Raw genomic sequence first — 14,737 nt, 5'->3', positions numbered from 1 at the left:
AAAGAAGCTAAGCCAGTGGCATTAGTGACGGTAGGAAAGGAAACCCCAAGAAAAGCCGAGGAGCTGCAGGAGAGTGTACAACCTAGGCAGGGGCTGGGTATGGAGTTAGTACCTGATCTCTACAAAGAATTTGTTTCTGTGGGTAAAGTTTACTCTGAAAGAACAAGGAGAGAAGGGCATGTTATAATTTTGAGAGAGATAGGATTTAACCTGTCGCTGATAGTAAGGGATGAGCAAATATGCACTCTTTCTGATCTGTTACCCGCGAGTGTGGTAATTTGTGGGATAGATGAATAGAAATTTAGCATTCCCCTATGTAAGATCAAGTTGAAGTGCCAACTCAAGATTGGGGAAGTAACAATGGAGTGATTGACAGAGTGTCAGTTCCATGAATTCAGTTTGTTCTTGGGAAGATTTGGCAGGATCCAAGGTGGGAGTGACATCCCTTGTTGTGGAGAAGCTCAAGGGAGTCCAAGAAACTAACGGGTTAAAACAGAAATAACCTGGTATTTTTCCAGACTGTGTAATAACCAGATCCCACTATCATAAGTCACAACAGGAAGTGAAAAGTAAAGAGAAAGATGAAGAATTTGAGTTTCAGTTAGCGGACACCCTGTTTGATGTAATGGTACAGGAAAAGCATGAATAGGCAGAGGGTCAGACAGAAGTGTTTAGTCCAGAAAGGCCAAGGAATTTGCAACAGCAAGACAAGACGATAAAAGATACGTATGTGGATGCAGACGCTGAAAAGAAGGCAGAGAATATTCTGGAGGGTTATTATCAGAAAGATAAAATCCTAAAGCAGAAATGGAGACCACAGCAGGTTAGTGTAGAGGAGAAATGGGCTGAAGTGCACCAGATTGTGTTGCTGGTAGCATACAGACAGGAACTACCAGTAGGAGGTCACCGAGGGGTATGAAAGTCTCAGGATAAGGTTCAAAAACATTTTTATTGGTCTGGAATGCACAAGGATGTGGTTAACTTTTGCTGTACATGTCATACATGCCAAATGGTAGGTAAGCCACAGGTAGTGATAAAACCAGAACCCTTGTTGCCAATTCCCACATCTGAAGAACCTTTAACACAGGCTATAATTGATTGTGTAGATCCCCTCTTGAGGACTAAAAGTGGGAACCAGTACTTGTCAGCCATAATGGTTGTAGGTTAAAATCAACTAGGAGAAAGTGAGGACTGCAGATCCTGGAGATCAGAGCTGAAATATGTGTTGCTGGAAAAGCGCAGCAGGTCAGGCAGCATCCAAGGAGCAGGAGAATCGAAGTTTCGGGCATAAGCCCTTCTTCAGGAATGAGGAGGGTGTGCCAAGCAGGCTAAGAAAAAAGGTAGGGATGAGGGACTTGGGAGGGGTGTTGGGAATGCGATAGGTGGAAGGAGGTTAAGGTGAGGGTGATAGGCCAGAGAGGGGGTGGGGGGGCGGAAAGGTCAGGAAGAAGATTGCAGGTCAAGAAGGCGGTGCTGAGTCCGAGGGTTGGGACTGAGATAAGGTGGGGGGAAGGGAAATGAGAAAGCTGGAGAAATCTGCATTCATCCCTGTGGTTGGAGGGTTCCTAGGCAGAAGATGAGGCGCTCTTCTTCCAGGCGCCGATTTGCTGAAGAAGAACACAAAGCTTCGGTAGACAGAACCATGCCAGGAGGCATTTGACCATTTTAAGTCGATATTAGCCATCAAACCAGATTTAGCTACCTCAAACTTTTCAAAACTTTTTAAAGTCGCCATCGAAGCTAGTGACATAGGAGTTGGAGCTGTATTCTGGCAGGAAGATGAGGATGGGATTGAACTGCCAGTAGGTTACTTTTCGAAAGAAGATCAACATCTGCCAGAGAGAAATACTTCACGATTAGAAAAGAACTGTTGAGTTTGGTACTGACCTTACAACTTTTTAATGTGTATGTCACGAACAATGTGTCAGAGATGTGGTGTACATGGTCACTATCTGCTTACATTCTTAAAACACTTTAAAGATATGAGACTTTCATTGGAGTCTTATGTTAGAGACTTTTAATTTAAAAATTGTACAGGTTGCGGGTCGTAAGAATGTCATCGCAGATGTGTTTTTGTGGATTTAACTGATAAAGTTTAGATGAGGTTTGTACCTATTTAATGTTTTATACACACAGGTATAAAGTTATCTGTATGTTAGGTAATATGTTTAAAGAATAGAAAAAAAAATGAAGCCACCTTTTCATTATGATGGTTTATTTTTCTTGAGGGGAAGTGTTATGAAGGTGTGGGTGTACTGTACCTTTAAGAGAGCTAAAAGCTAGCAGAACTACCTGACAGCACTGAGTGTTCTGAATAAGACATAATGTAACATGTAGTTCAGTAGCTGGGGTAGCTGTTTGCCTGGAGAGACAACAAAACAAATTTGAATTAGGGCAATCAGTTTAAATTATACCCCGCAAAAACATACCAAACTCCAATCAAGTTTGAATCCAATGCTTTGGTGGTATAAGACTGGGGAAAATTGAACATTTGGGGGAGAGCTGTCAAAAGACCAACAGATGTTGGCTGCTGGTAAGAACTCTGTGAGAGGTAGCTGTCCAGAGAAGGAATTTGCACAGAGAAAAAAAGGTTGACACCGACCAGGAGAGCAAATATAAGCGGAAGGTACGACAACTGACTGGTTTTGAACTTTGAAGTTTTTGGTAAATCTTCCTTGGGTGTTTAATTGGACGAGCATTATAGAAAAGAAAGGAAAGTAAAGGATAGGTTCGAGGAAGGAGTTGTAATTAATTGTTAAATAAAGTTGTTAATTTTTACTTTAAATAGTTCTTAGCCTCTCAAAGTTTTACTGCCTGGGATACAACTATTTTGTGTTGTTGATTTTAAATTAAGCAGGAGTATTTGCCCCATTTTGTAACAGACAATACAACCTACAGTGAAGCACAGAAATAAGCTCCCATGATAAAAACAAGTGAATGTGTGAAACAGATGGGTACAGTAGAGCAACCTGTCAACTATATTCGATGTGGTAGCAAAGTGTCAATATCACTGGACTAGAAGTCCAGATCCCAAACTAATTTCTGGGGACATGCATTTGAATCTCACCATGGCTGAGGGGTGAAATTTGAATTCAATGAAAATCTGGAATTAAATATTTCACCTGATATAACCATTGTTGATTGTCATAAAATGTAACTTGTGGTTCACTAAGGAAGACCTACTATCTTTATTTGGTCTGGCCTATATATGACCCCAACCTCACAGCAATCTGCATGATTCTTTGTCTCCTTCTGAATTGGCCTAGCAAGCCACTCAGTTATCTCAAACTGCTGGAAAGAGATACTTTAAATGTGGGGTTACAAGAGTCAGGAGGGAACAAGCAAGCACTCATTAACTCCCTTCTGTTTCTCTGTTCTTCTCCACTAGTCCCTTGTTTGTCATGGCATCTTGCTCTCCCATCCATCCAGTAACTTGTTTCCTCATTTCTCGTATTCTATCCACCTTCCCCAGCGTGGTCTAGATTTTCTATACTTTCCTCTTCCTCTTTCAATCCCTCCTAAATTGATGCAGTTCCTTGTTGACTGAAGCTGTGATTACTTTAAAACTGGTGACTAGATGGATCACACTAGATTTACTCGTCATTGTCTACAAAGCTACACCGGACTATAGGATTTGGGTAAAACTGAGCAGAATAGACTTCAGCTGTACTCATGCCTCAAGTGAATGGGATATTTCTTAGGTCTAAATGAGTGAACACACACTTGCCAGTAGAAATTGAATTTATCTCCTTTAGCTGTCTGTGATTGAAAATTGTGAGAACCAGTTGCTTACTTGAATCTTGGAAGTTGACATCATTTCCATTATAAGCATTCTTCAGTTTGTTGGTCATCACTCTGAGTGCCATGATCTGCTGACGTATCATTGTATCTGGTCTAGTGATGTCGACATCTACTTCTGGGTTGTTGTTCTGATTGGTCAGACCATCATTCATAATTTCAGGCAGGTACCTGCATGTCAAATGATGAGAACATCAAACAAAGAGCCACACAGCAATGAGGACAACCAATGCACATGCCGAGATTGTTACCTTATATCAAACAAATGGTGTAATGAGGTTTTTATTATTGAGTCATTGCAGAAAATAACATTCTGAAAGAAATCAATCAGCAACTAACTTCAATGAAACTGATCATTCCTTTAAATATTTCCAGGATGGTTCCTTTGGGCTGCAAGATATTTAGCTGGAGCACTTGGTTTCAAACTGCTAGTGTGGCCAGTCATTGACTGACTGATACAATGGGCTGCCTTCCTGCAAAATTCTGATATGCACTTTTGTCACAAAAATTTGTCTGCCTCAGTTCTGTATCAATTTGCTGCCAATAATCCTCTTTATATTATTTTGAGGGGTTTACTAATAGTAAATGGTGAAGGATTCATCTTTCATTATGACATCAGCAGTGAGAATGATAACCAATTATTGCACAATATTCTGCACCATTCACGACTCCTCATTTATTGAAGCAGTCTCTGTCCAAATGCAGCAAAACCTGGACAATATACAAGCTTGTACTGAAAGGTTGCAAGTAACATTTGCATCACACAATACTATCTCATCTTAGCAACAATCTAACCAGCATTACATGACATTCAATGGTACTACTACCACTTGTGTCACCCACTATCATTATCCTGGGGTTCCATTGACCAGAAATTAAATTAGCCAGCCAAGATGCTCAAGTCCCATGAGTGAATAAAACAAAATAGTAGTTGATTACATACTAATAGGACAGCAGGTTACATTGGCTTAAGACTGGTTAACTGTAATAAAATGTAAGAGACATTGTTATCTTCTAAGAAATAGCAACCAGGTCTATGCTAGTAGAACTGACGAACATAGAATAAAATAATTCATGTCAGAGACAGTCATTAATATATCAATGGAGAGAGCTATTCCAAAACATATTAGTGAACCCGTTCAGGCCAGTTGCCTTATAGAAAAATTCTGAGCCCTTAGACTTTTGCAAATGGCATTGAGGCAGCTAGCACCCAAAATGTGGGCAATATTTGGATGGTATCTTGGAAACAAATTCGCATCTGTAGAAAGTGGGCAGAAATTTTATTGATCTTTTATTTTTAAACAAAGCCTGTGATTGTGAAGTAAAGAAATGATCCGCATAAAGGAACAGAAAGGAAGATAAAATTAAGATTTCAACAAATACCAGCACGTAGCCTGGGATTGTTGAATAGCATAAGGTGGGTGAACTTGCAGCATGGATTGGTTCCTGGGATTTCAATGTTGTGGCCAATTCAGAGCCATGGTTATTGCAGGTTCCTGGATTTAGCTGTTTCAATAAGAACACAGAAAATGGTAAAAGAGGGGATGGTGTGGCACTGTTAGTCAAGGACAGTATTACAGTTGCATAAAGGATGTTTGAGGACTTGCCTACTGAGATAGTATGGGCTCATATTAGAAAAAGGAAAGGAGAGGTTACCCTGTTGGGAGTTTTCTACAGGCCTCTAAATAGTAGAAGATATGTAGGGGATAGGATAGCAAAGATACTTCTCGACATGAATAAGAATGATAAGGTAGTTGTTATGGGGTCTTTAATTTTCCAAATATTGACTGGGAATACTATAATTCAAGTACTTTAGATGGGACAGTTTTTGCCCAATGTGTACAGAAGGGTTTCCTGACAGTGTGTAAACAGACCAACAAGGGGAGAGGCCATATTAGATTTGGTACTGGGTAATGTACCTGGCCAGGTGTTGGATTTGGAGGTAGATGAGCGATTGGTGATAGTGACCACAGTTCAGTTATGTCTACTTCAGTGATGGATAGGGATAGGTATATACTGCAGGGCAAAACTTATAGCCGGGGAGGATGGCAATTACGATGCAATTACACAAGATGTAGAATGCATAGGATGGGGAAGGAAATTGAGGGGATGGGCACAATTAAAATGTGGAGCTTATTCAAGGACTAGGTTCTTGATAATTATGTACCAGTCAGGCAGGGAGGAAGTTGTCAAGCGTGGGAACTGTGATTTGTTAAGGAAGTTGAATCTCTTGGCAAGAGGAAGAGGTTTTGTTAAAAAATAAAACTGTGAAAGCTCAGTTAGGGTGCTTGAGAATTACATGTTAGCCAGGAAAGACCTAAAGAGAGAGCAAAGAAGAGCCAGGAGGAGACATGAGATGTTGTTGGCAGATAGAATCAAGGAAAACCCTAAATCTTTCTATAGATATATCAGGAATAAAAGAATGACTACAGTAAGATGAGGGCTAATCAAACATCGTTGTGGGAAGTTGTGTGTGGAGTTAGAGGAGTTAGGGGAAGTGCTAAGTGAATACCTTTCATCAGCTGTCACACCAGGAAAAGACAATGTATTCGGGGAGAATAATGAACTACAGGCTACTAGACTAGGTGGGATTGAAGTGCATAAGGAGGAAGTGTTAGCAGTTCTGGAAAGTATAAAAATGGATAAGTCTCTTGGGCTGGATGAAATTTATCCTAGGATACCCTGGGAAGTCAGGGAGGAGATTGTCGAGCCTTTGACTTTGATCTTTATATTGTCATTGTCTACAGGAATTGTACCAGAAGACTGGAGGATAGCAAATGTTGTTCCTTTGTTCAAGAAGGGGAGTGCAGACAATCCTGGTAATTATAGACCAGTGAGCCTTACTTTGGCTGTAGGCAAAATGTTGGAAAAGTTTTCAAGAGATAGGATTTATAAGCCTCTAGAAAGGAATAAGTTGATTAAGGATAGTCAACGTGGTTTTGTGAAGGGTGGGCTGTGCCTCACAAACCTTATTGAGTTCTTTGAGAAGGTGACCAAACAGGTGTATTAGGGTAAAGCAGTTGATATCATGTGTCTGGATTTCAGTAAGCCTTTGGTAAGGTTCCACATGGTCGGCTATTGCACAAAATATGGAGGCATGCGATTAAGGGTGATTTAGCGGTTGGGATCAGAAATTGGCTAGCTGAAAGAAGACAAAGCATGATGGGAAATACTTATCCTGGAGTTCAGTTACTAGTGGGGTACTGTAAGGATCTGTTTTGGGTCCTCTGCTAATTCATATTCTTATAAATGTCCTGGATGAAGGCATAGAAGGATGGGTTAGTAAATTTGCGGATGACACTAAGGTCGGTAGATTTGCAGATAGTGATGAAGGGTATTATAGGTTACAGAGAGACATAGATAAGCAGCAGAGCTGGGCTGAGAGGAAACAAATGAAGTTTAATATGGAAATGTGTGAGATGATTCATTTTGGAAGGAGTAACAGGAATGCAGAGTACTAGGCTAATGGTAAGATTATTGGTAGTGTGGATGAGCAGAGAGATCTTGATGTCCAGATACATGGATCCTTGAAAGTTGCCACCCAGGTTGATAGGGTAGTTAAGAAGACATATGGTATGTTCACTTTTATTTGTCAAGGGATTCAGTTTTGGAACCATGATGCAGCTGTACAAAACTATGGTGCGGCCACATTTGGAGCACTGCGTGCAGTTCTGGTCACCGCATTATCGGAAAGATGTGGAAGCTTTGGAAAGGGTTCAGAGGAGATTTATTAGGATCTTGCCTGGTATGGAGGGAAGGTTTTATGAGGAAAGGCTGATGGACTTGAGGCTGTTTTTATTAGAGAGAAGAAAGTTGAGAGGTGACTTAATTGAGACATATGAGATATTCAGAGAGTTAGATAGATAGGACAGTGGGAGCCTTTCTCCTCAGATGGCAATGGCTAGCATGAGGGAACATAGCTTTAAATTGAGGGGTGATAGATATAAGTTAAATATCAGAGGTAGTTTCTTTACTCAGAGAGTAGTAGGGGTATGGAATGTACAGCCTGCAACAGTAGTAGACTAACCAACTTTAAGGGCATTTAAATGGTCATTTGATAGGCAAATGGATGGGAATAGAATAGTATAGGTTAGATGGGCTTCAGATTGGTTCCACAGGTCGGTACAACACCGAGGGCTGAAGGGCCTGTACTGCTATGTAATGTTCAATGTTCTATATAGCCATTAAGCCCAAGAAAATGGAAACTGTAGCCTGAAACTCCCTTGTTTGATCTCAAAATCGCCCTTCTCACATTAGAAACATTTGGAAATCAGAACTTCTAACTTCTAAAATTTCAAATTGAAAATATGTAATCAATATGTAATCACAGGATTCAGCGAGTGACAATTCTTTTGCTATCTTATCTCATTCCAAATGAGAGGGATTTAGATATTGATGACCATGGAAGTCAACTATTCTTTTTCCTCTAATGCTGTCTTCTTGCCTTCCTGCTATCCTGGAGGTATTGTATAAATTGGGATTGGTTTTATGTTTGAGATGTGGGAAATAGGGCAGTTTGTTACAAACCATCAAAAAGCATGTGATCATATTTTAACTCAAACTCTGATCAGTCGGTTGGCTTTTTGACTCAGGGTTTATAGTCTAAACCTAAACTCTGCCTCCACTGGTTTGGATATAATAATCACTTCTCAGATACCAAGCCGGGTCCTTCACTAATGTAACCCTTCCCAAAAATGTTGGTATTAAGCATGGCACTAACATGGCCGTGTCAGTCAAATTAACACAGACCTGAAATCAAAACCAGAATCACTCTTATTTGATGAGTCAATATGGAAGCTTTTGTTTCAGTCTTTCATCCTTAGAAATTACATATTTATTTAAGTTATAGAACAATTCTACCTTAAATTTTGGTTCAACAGGTACTTCTAAAGCTGTAAATTGAAAGCCCAATATTTTGCACACCCATTGTGTAATAGTTGGTTCTACCTAAAAAGTGAAAGTGAAGGTTAGGTAGGAAGGATTCATAACTCTTAGAAGGTGAACAATGGTAACACGCATTATTGATTTCAAGGGAATCTAGTTGCGTTGATGGGACATTGATGGTTCTATTGATTGGACTGGACTAATATTAATGAAATCTTTCATGGAAACCCTCATAACACATCATGTATATTAGAGGCTACGGTTTAGACAAAGCTAACCACAAATTAAAGTTTATAATAAAGGAGCACAAATAGCACTTGATTTTGTAGCAAAACTCATCTTTGTCACCCAGTGTAAGGTTGGTCAAGCAATGTTAAAATCCTTGCTTTACTAAATACAACAATTAATTGCAAACTCAGTCTGACTTACTGCTATATTGGTTTTCTTCTTTCTGAAATAACATCATCACCCTAACCAAGAATTTTTCAACTGTAACTAATTGGTTTGTTGAAGACCTATTGTAATGACAACTCCCAACACTATCCTTACACAAGCAACAGCTGCCACTACCCAGTCTGACCAGCTGCCTTGTGAATGCATAGTAATTGTGTGTCAGTTGCAAGTTCCTGATGTGAATGTAATGGGAATGTCTCCTCTGTAGTATACCTCACCTGCCCTTGGTATGTCCATTCCAGCAATCCTCTTCATCCGGCACACCAGCAGTCACTTTATCATCATTACAGATGTTGTATGGTAATGTGGACCAGAACTTCTTAGCCAACTTCAGTTTCTCCTTAACATCAGTAACCTAAAGATTGCATGAGGCAGCACAGCATCTTAATAAATAATTTCATTCAACTTTGGTAGTGAAAATGAAAGCAGTAATGATTGCACTGGATGTAATAAAGATGACTGGTATTTTTGTATATTAATATATAATCTATCCACAACACTGAGAAATGTGTGCATTGTTTTATTTTAAAGCTAATCTGCTTAGACAAAAAAAACTGAATAAGCTACTGTTTGAAAGTAATAAAAAGGCTACAACAACATTGCTGAATAAGGTGCTTGGAATATATTACATAGTTAACCTTATTTATACAAGTTTTCTGGAGTCAAAGAATTTTCAAAGGAGACTATAATGTGGACATTTAGAAGTACCCTGGTCTCATTCTATTGATGAGGTTAAAATTTAATCGCTAGAACTTGGAAAGTTCAAGGAAATAATTATTCATCTCAAACAAACTTTGTCAATATTGTAACTCAGCATTTACTATAATGGTGTGAATTGTATTAGAACATAGAACATTACACCACAGGAATGGGCCCTTCAGTTGTGTGAACATGACACCAAATTAAACTCCAGGTCATTCTCCCACAATGTCATAGTTGCATTCCAGCAAAATCTCACTTAATAGAAAATCACTTCATATAAATTTTGGGCCAATGGGAGAAGAGGGGTTGGGGCAGACCAATAAAAAATATCACTCACAATCACTAAAAATCACTCATAAGTCTAACTCAAAGTATAGCACAACCTGAATGAAGTTATATCATCATATTTATCAACCAAACAATAGTAACTTTAACACCGTACATTTAAAAGCATTGTTATGCAGGACAGAGGGTCATCATAGTGCGTAAGGTAGACTCCCTCATTCCTGTTATTCTCTCTTTATGCTTAAAATGCTTTATAATATCTAGCTTCTCATCACGTGTTACAGCCTTTCATTTGTGTTCACCACCTGCAATTTTATCACCAGGGCATTTCTTGCCAGCATTCTTGTCACTATGCCCCTCCATCTTTTCAAAAGATATAGGAGCAGTGCAGCTTTCACAGGAAACTGCTCAATGTATCTCTCACAGAAAGCTGCTCTGTTGGCAGCTGACATTGGTGCATACGCAGAACAGCATGAAAACTGATGCTGACATCGGCATTAGCACAGGACAAAGCACAAAAAATGATCACCGTTGGAATCATGCTATTGCGAACAGAGCTGAGTGATCTTGAAAATACTGTTCCTTAATTCCTCAGCGATGTCATAAGCAAATTGCTCTGCCAGAACATGCGTTATCCATTAACTACCTGTAATCCCTTTTGTCTGCCCACTGTCCATACCTCTTCATCCGTTGGATATTCATGTGCTTATCTAAAAGTGCTTTAAACGCCCTTATTGTATCTGCTTCTATCACCACCCGTGGCTGTGTACTCTAAGTAAAAAAACTTGCCCCCCCCTCTCACCTTAAATGAATGCCCCCTAATATTAGACATTTTACTTTGGGAAAAGATTCTCACCATCACCCCTATCTATGCATCTAGTTTACAGACTTCTATCAAGTCTACAATTTTATAGACTACTATCAAGTCACCCCTCAGCCTCTGCTGCTCCAGAGAAAATAACCCTAGTTTTTCTACCTCTTAGTATTCTTTACAGGGAGAGACATCAATATCTTATTCCCATTATATTACAGCTTACATTTGTTCCAGGCTTGTTCTATTTGTCTAATTAATGAGCCAATTAATAAAAGTGGAGGTGGTGGAAAATTTTACTTCAATGTGTCACTGAGAGGAGTCTGGATGTTATTTTTCATCTTTGAACATCTGATCTTCTGGGCATTCTAACTCACCAAACACTAACAAATTTTGAAAGTGGAAAATGCACCCCATTTTCTTCCTTAAATTAGTCAGCAGTCAAGAACATGTTCCTATCTTGTGTGCTCATTGAAGTGGAACAGAAAACAATACTATAGGTTTCTAGTTATCCATCATTCTTCACAGAGTACCAGAAAAATATTGAAAAATATGAAAAGGAGTGTTTCCACTCACAGAGACAATTCCTCATTAAAAAGGGTTCTTGACAAAGGTTTACTTGCATTGCTTCATAGTCATTATGAGGCTTTACTAAAATGATCATGTTTGATAGTAAATGTTAAACTGTAATTAGACAGAACTCAAAGCATCTTACTAGTTATTCAGTTATTCCGGCTTGAGGCAAGCTGTGCATAGTTTCTGTCAATTGTACAAGATGTGAAATGCAAATGCAGAAAGCAGTTGCCTTCAATTGTGGAAAATGCCATATTTATTTGATTTTGATTTATTTACTTTATTTATTGTCACATATATTTTGTTACAAAATACAGTGAAAAGTGTTGTTTAGTGACACCACTCTTCACCTTAAAACACAGAATAAATGAAGACATGGAATATAAAAACAGTAAAATAAAAAAATAAAGAAATAAAGTTCAACTTTACAGTCTTTCTTGTTAAGTGCTCAGCCATGGACCTGGAGTGGTCAAGTTAGGGATCCTAATGCTGCGCCGCCAGATCAAAAGTCACCATGCCCCATTGCTTTGACTGTCAATGTTTACAATCTCAGATTGCTGGATTCAAATGTTTCTCAGTGGGAAAGTGATTTAAAGAGGCAACAGCTTGAATAAAGTTGATTATGACAAAATCATATTTGAAGTCAACTCTAGTTTATTGTTCTATCACAAAAAAATCTTAAAAGCTATTATCTTTGGCCTAGTACTATAAATGTCAAACATAATTTAGTTTAAAGAGAATCCATTTTCAAAAAATAATAAGAACAGTTTTCTTGAATGTAATATAGGTGACAAGTCACCAATAGCAATACTTTTGCTCTGAGGAGGTACTCAATACAAGCTAAGTGACTGCCCAAGAACCTTTTTCCTATTCTGCTTCCATGTAAATATACTATTTACACTTGGTTTCATGTGACACAGGTTTTGGATGAGTACATTAGTATCCAGAACCAATTATACTCAGGAACTTCTTCTGTGATCAGCCTTTGTTATAACCAAATATATTTGGGAAGATCTCCAAGAAATACTGCTGACACTTACAATGAGCAAAATTCTATGTTTTAAAATAGAAAGTCATAGTACTTAGATATATAAAATAAAATGCTTTTTCCTCACTATTGTATGGTCTGATAACATGAAGGCAGATAATTACAGTCTCATTTGCACACATACATGTTCATTCACAATCCATTCCTTTTAAATCTTGGTAAAAAAGTGTGTCATTCTGTCAATTGTAAGCTTTCTCACTTTAATCCTTGAGGCTTCATCATTTCCTTGTATACCCTTTGCATTTTCATTTTACAAATGATTGGCTTGATGATTTGGAGGTGCTATGCCCTGAAGCATGACACATTGCCGAGACTCAGCAGAGGTTACGACAATGATGAATGGACACCACACAACATTTACCAGACAGGCATGTTCCCACCCAGTAGGGGAACACTTCAATGTTCTGGGCTTTGGGACAGGCAACAACGTAAAATGGCCGAGCAGAGGATGATAGCCAAGATTGGTACCCATGGTGATGGTCTCAACTGGGACCTTGAATCCAGCAGTCTGAGATTGTAAACATTGATAGTCAAAGCAATGGGGTGTGTTGACTATTGATCTGGCAGCACAGCAATAGAATCCCTAACTTGATCACTCCCGGTCCATGGCTGAGCACTTAAAAAGAAAGACTGTAACGTTGAACTTTATTTCTTTTTTAAAATTTTATTGGTTTTATATTCCATGTTTTTGTTTATTCTGTGTTTTAAGGTGAAGAGTGGTCACACACACACGCACGCACACACATACACACACACACACTCACACACTCTCTCTCTCTCTCTCTCTCTCTCTCTCTCTCTCATTCACTAGAGTCATATAGAGCATGGAAACAGACCTTTTGGCTTTCGGTCCATGCCAACAAGATATCCCAACTGCAATCTAGTCCCACCTGCCACCATCCGGCCCATATCCCTCCAAACCTTTCCTATTCATATACCCATCCAAATGCCTATTAAATGCTGCAATTGTACCAGCCTCCACCACTTCCTCTGGCAGCTCATTCTATACACGTACCACCCTCTGTGTGAAACAGTTGTCCCGTTGGTCCCTTTTATATCTTTTCCCTTTCACCCTAAATCTATGTCCTCTAGTTCTGGACTCCCGAATCCAGGGAAAAGACTTTGCCTATTTACCCTAGCCATGCCCCTCATAATTTTGTAAACCTCTATAACGTCACCTCTCAGCCTCTGATGCTCCAGGGAAAACAACCCCAGCCTATTCAGCCTCTTCCTAAATCTCAAATCCTCCAACCCTGGCAACATCCTTGTAAATCTTTTCTGAATACTTTCAAGTTTCACAACATCTTTCCGATAGGAAGGAAACTAGAATTGCATGCAATATGCCAACAGTGGCCTAACCCATGTCCTGTACAGCCGCAACATGACCTCCCAACTCCTGTACTCAATACTCTGACCAATGAAGGAAAGCATACCAAACGCCTTATTCACTATCCTATCTACCTGCGACTCCACTTTCAAGGAGTTATGAACCTGCACTCCAAGGTCTCTTTGTTCAGCAACACTTCCTAGGACCTCACCATTAAGTGTATAAGTCTTGCTAAGATTTGCTTCCCCAAAATGCAGCACCTTGCATTTATCTGAATTAAACTCCATCTGCCACTTCTCAGCCCATTGGACCATCTGAGGTAACCCTCTTCACTGTCTACTAGACCTCCAATTTTGGTGTCATCTGCAAACTTACTAACTGTACCTCTTACGCTCACATCCAAATCATTTATGTAAATGACAAAATGTAGAGGACCCAGTATCGATCCTTGTGGCACTTCACTGGTCACAGGCCTCCAGTCTGAAAAACAACCCTCCACCTACCTTTGAGCCAGTTCTGTATCCAAATGGCTAGTTCTCCCTGTATTCAATGAGACCTAATATTGCTAATCAGTGTCCCATGGGGAACCTTGTTAAACACCTTACTGAAGTCCATATAGATCACATCTACCGCTCTGCCCTCATCAATCCTCTTTGTTACTTCTTCAAAAAACTCAATCAAGTGCTCTGTCAGACAATCACACATGCATCCTGGTGGGCAGCATAGTGGCATAGTGGTTAGCAATGCTGCCTCACAGCACCAGAGACCCGGGTTCAGTGGGCGGCATGGTGGCACAGTGGTTAGCACTGCTGCCTCACAGCACAAGAGACCCGGGTTCAATTCCCACCTCAGGCGA

The 14,737-nt window shown here is 39.6% G+C and overlaps 1 protein-coding gene across 2 annotated transcripts in view; it reads right to left on the bottom strand.

Moving 5' to 3' along the window:
* The window catches only part of gpc6a (glypican 6a), a 1,030,971-nt gene that overhangs the window by 13,970 nt on the left and 1,002,264 nt on the right, over positions 1 to 14,737 (bottom strand). For both annotated transcript variants that reach the window (XM_060825936.1, XM_060825937.1), the window contains exons 7-8: positions 9,354 to 9,490; positions 3,794 to 3,969 (exon numbers count right to left, since the gene is read on the bottom strand). In XM_060825936.1, coding sequence (XP_060681919.1) covers positions 3,794 to 3,969; positions 9,354 to 9,490 — 313 coding nt within the window. The remainder of the gene's footprint in view (positions 1 to 3,793; positions 3,970 to 9,353; positions 9,491 to 14,737) is intronic.

The sequence above is a fragment of the Hemiscyllium ocellatum genome, chromosome 6, assembly GCF_020745735.1.
Source record: "Hemiscyllium ocellatum isolate sHemOce1 chromosome 6, sHemOce1.pat.X.cur, whole genome shotgun sequence".
Taxonomy (NCBI): Eukaryota; Metazoa; Chordata; class Chondrichthyes; order Orectolobiformes; family Hemiscylliidae; genus Hemiscyllium; species Hemiscyllium ocellatum.
Note: the sequence above shows the minus strand (reverse complement) of the source record. Positions and strands in the feature narration are given on the sequence as shown.